Source organism: Notothenia coriiceps, unplaced genomic scaffold, assembly GCF_000735185.1.
Source record: "Notothenia coriiceps isolate Sejong01 unplaced genomic scaffold, NC01 NC01_scaffold00020607, whole genome shotgun sequence".
NCBI classification, from domain to species: Eukaryota; Metazoa; Chordata; class Actinopteri; order Perciformes; family Nototheniidae; genus Notothenia; species Notothenia coriiceps.
The window spans coordinates 39,289-41,245 of NW_011353308.1; the positions used below are offsets into that span (position 1 = coordinate 39,289).

A 1,957-nucleotide genomic window follows, 5' to 3' on the forward strand; every position below is an offset into this window, starting at 1 on the left:
CTGCAGGATTGAGTGTGGAAAGCCTCTGCAGAATATTTATGTGTGAACATTAACATATATGTTTGTGTGTGTGTGTGTGTGTGTGTGTGTGTGTGTGTGTGTGTGTGTGTGTGTGTGTGTGTGTGTATGATTGTCTGAAGGTGATCGCAGGCTCACTGAGCACATTTAAATACTGTCTACCTGTTGCTGCGGAGAGAGAGAGGTTAATCTATGGAAATGAAGGTGAGGTGAGGCGGTGACATTTATAAAAAACCTCTTCCTTCTCCCTCTGCTCTCCAGCTGCAACGTGAAGTATCTCCAGAGGCGTCACGTGTGCATCTCCCGCCTGGAGAGGCCACAAAACTGGGGGGAGAACTGCTGCGAGGTCCGCTATGTCATCCTGATCCTCGCCCCATCCAAAATGGTAACTGCCGCCCCCCCGAGGGTTGGAAATGATACGGGGGGGATTTATGTCACTTTGCTGCATTACTGAGACATTTGAAGACCAACTTGTTTGGCATTTATTAATGTATATTCTTACATTATCTACCGTATTTGTCCTTGCCTTTAGCTACTACTCTCATTTAACTAAAATGTCCTTCTTTATGAATTTGCTTTTTAATTTCTTCAATGAATCACTAATAACGGACTGTGAAGAAATGTTTCTTTTATTTCCACAGCCAGTCTTTTCTCTATTAGCAGAAGTGTTATAGTCATGTAAAGTGTGTTAGCTGCAGGTGTATGGGTTTGTAAAGTCCATCTCACTGTAATCATCCCTAATTGATCATTTGCATACCCTCCTGCTTTCATCTACTGTAACTAAAAGGAACATGTGTATTAGTTCCAACTTTTAATGTTATTCTCCTATTGAAAATTCTGGTCCAGTCTGCCACCTGTCATGAGTCCAATTAAGTTTTGTTTGCTTAAAAGAATGCCCAGTTCTGCATGAAACTATTGAATGGATAAGGATCACTATATTTCTGCGTTTGCATATTTTCACACCCAAATGTGCAGACTAGTTTTCAACAGGATTGTATGGCTCCATGCCTCTAAATACCTGTTGTGTTGTTTCCTTCAAGAAGACCATAATCACATGTTAGAAACAATCATGTTGCGATGATGACAGTTTGGAAAATGGTTTTAGTAATTGAAACAGAAATGAACCACAGTATTTACATGACATGACATAATCAAACAATTAAACCACAGAATGCTACTACATTTATTTGAGAGGCTCTGTCAGGCTGTGTTATATGGGTGTAGTAACAGTGTAATTATGGTGTAATATGGGGGTCTTTTTGGTGTTACATGGGTGTAATATGGTTCTAATATTAGTGAAACGTTGATGTGATGACAGTGTAACAACAGTGTAATAACGGTGTATTATGGGTTTAAAATGGGTCTAATAACAGTGTAACCTTGGCTAATAAGGGAGTAATATGGGTGTAAGGTATCAAATCAATCAAATTTCCAAAAATATTGACTGCCCATTTAAGGGTGAAAGAAATATAAATCTTAATTTTAGGTTCATTTGCTTCCAGTTCTTCTTGCGTTTTATATTTCAATTCACTAAAATATAGGAAGTGCTTCTGAACGAGCAGCTAATCTGTCTGTTGAACTGAATCCAATCCAAAGCCCTCGCAGCGTTTTGTGTGGGCGAGAGTGTCCTGGCCGTCGGGTCACTGTTGAGCAGTATTGCTGTTTCTCCTTCAGCCTCTGCTGTTGCCAATGGAGATCCACATATCCTGTAATACAAACCCTTCTCTCCCATCAAAACAAGAACTATTTCTTCTTCCCATCAAACCACTCAACCCTTCTGTCCTCCACTGCTTCATCCTGAGCTTTTAACACACACACACACACACACACACACACACACACACACACACACACACACACACACACACACACACACACACACACACACACACACACACACACACACACACACACACAGAACGACACGACGACGACACGA

The 1,957-nt window shown here is 40.8% G+C and overlaps 1 protein-coding gene across 1 annotated transcript in view; it reads left to right on the forward strand.

Annotated features, from left to right (window-relative positions):
• The window catches only part of LOC104952833 (sodium bicarbonate transporter-like protein 11), a 45,183-nt gene that overhangs the window by 34,865 nt on the left and 8,361 nt on the right, over nucleotides 1-1,957 (forward strand). The window contains exon 6 of the mRNA XM_010779747.1: nucleotides 280-403. Coding sequence (XP_010778049.1) covers nucleotides 280-403 — 124 coding nt within the window. The remainder of the gene's footprint in view (nucleotides 1-279; nucleotides 404-1,957) is intronic.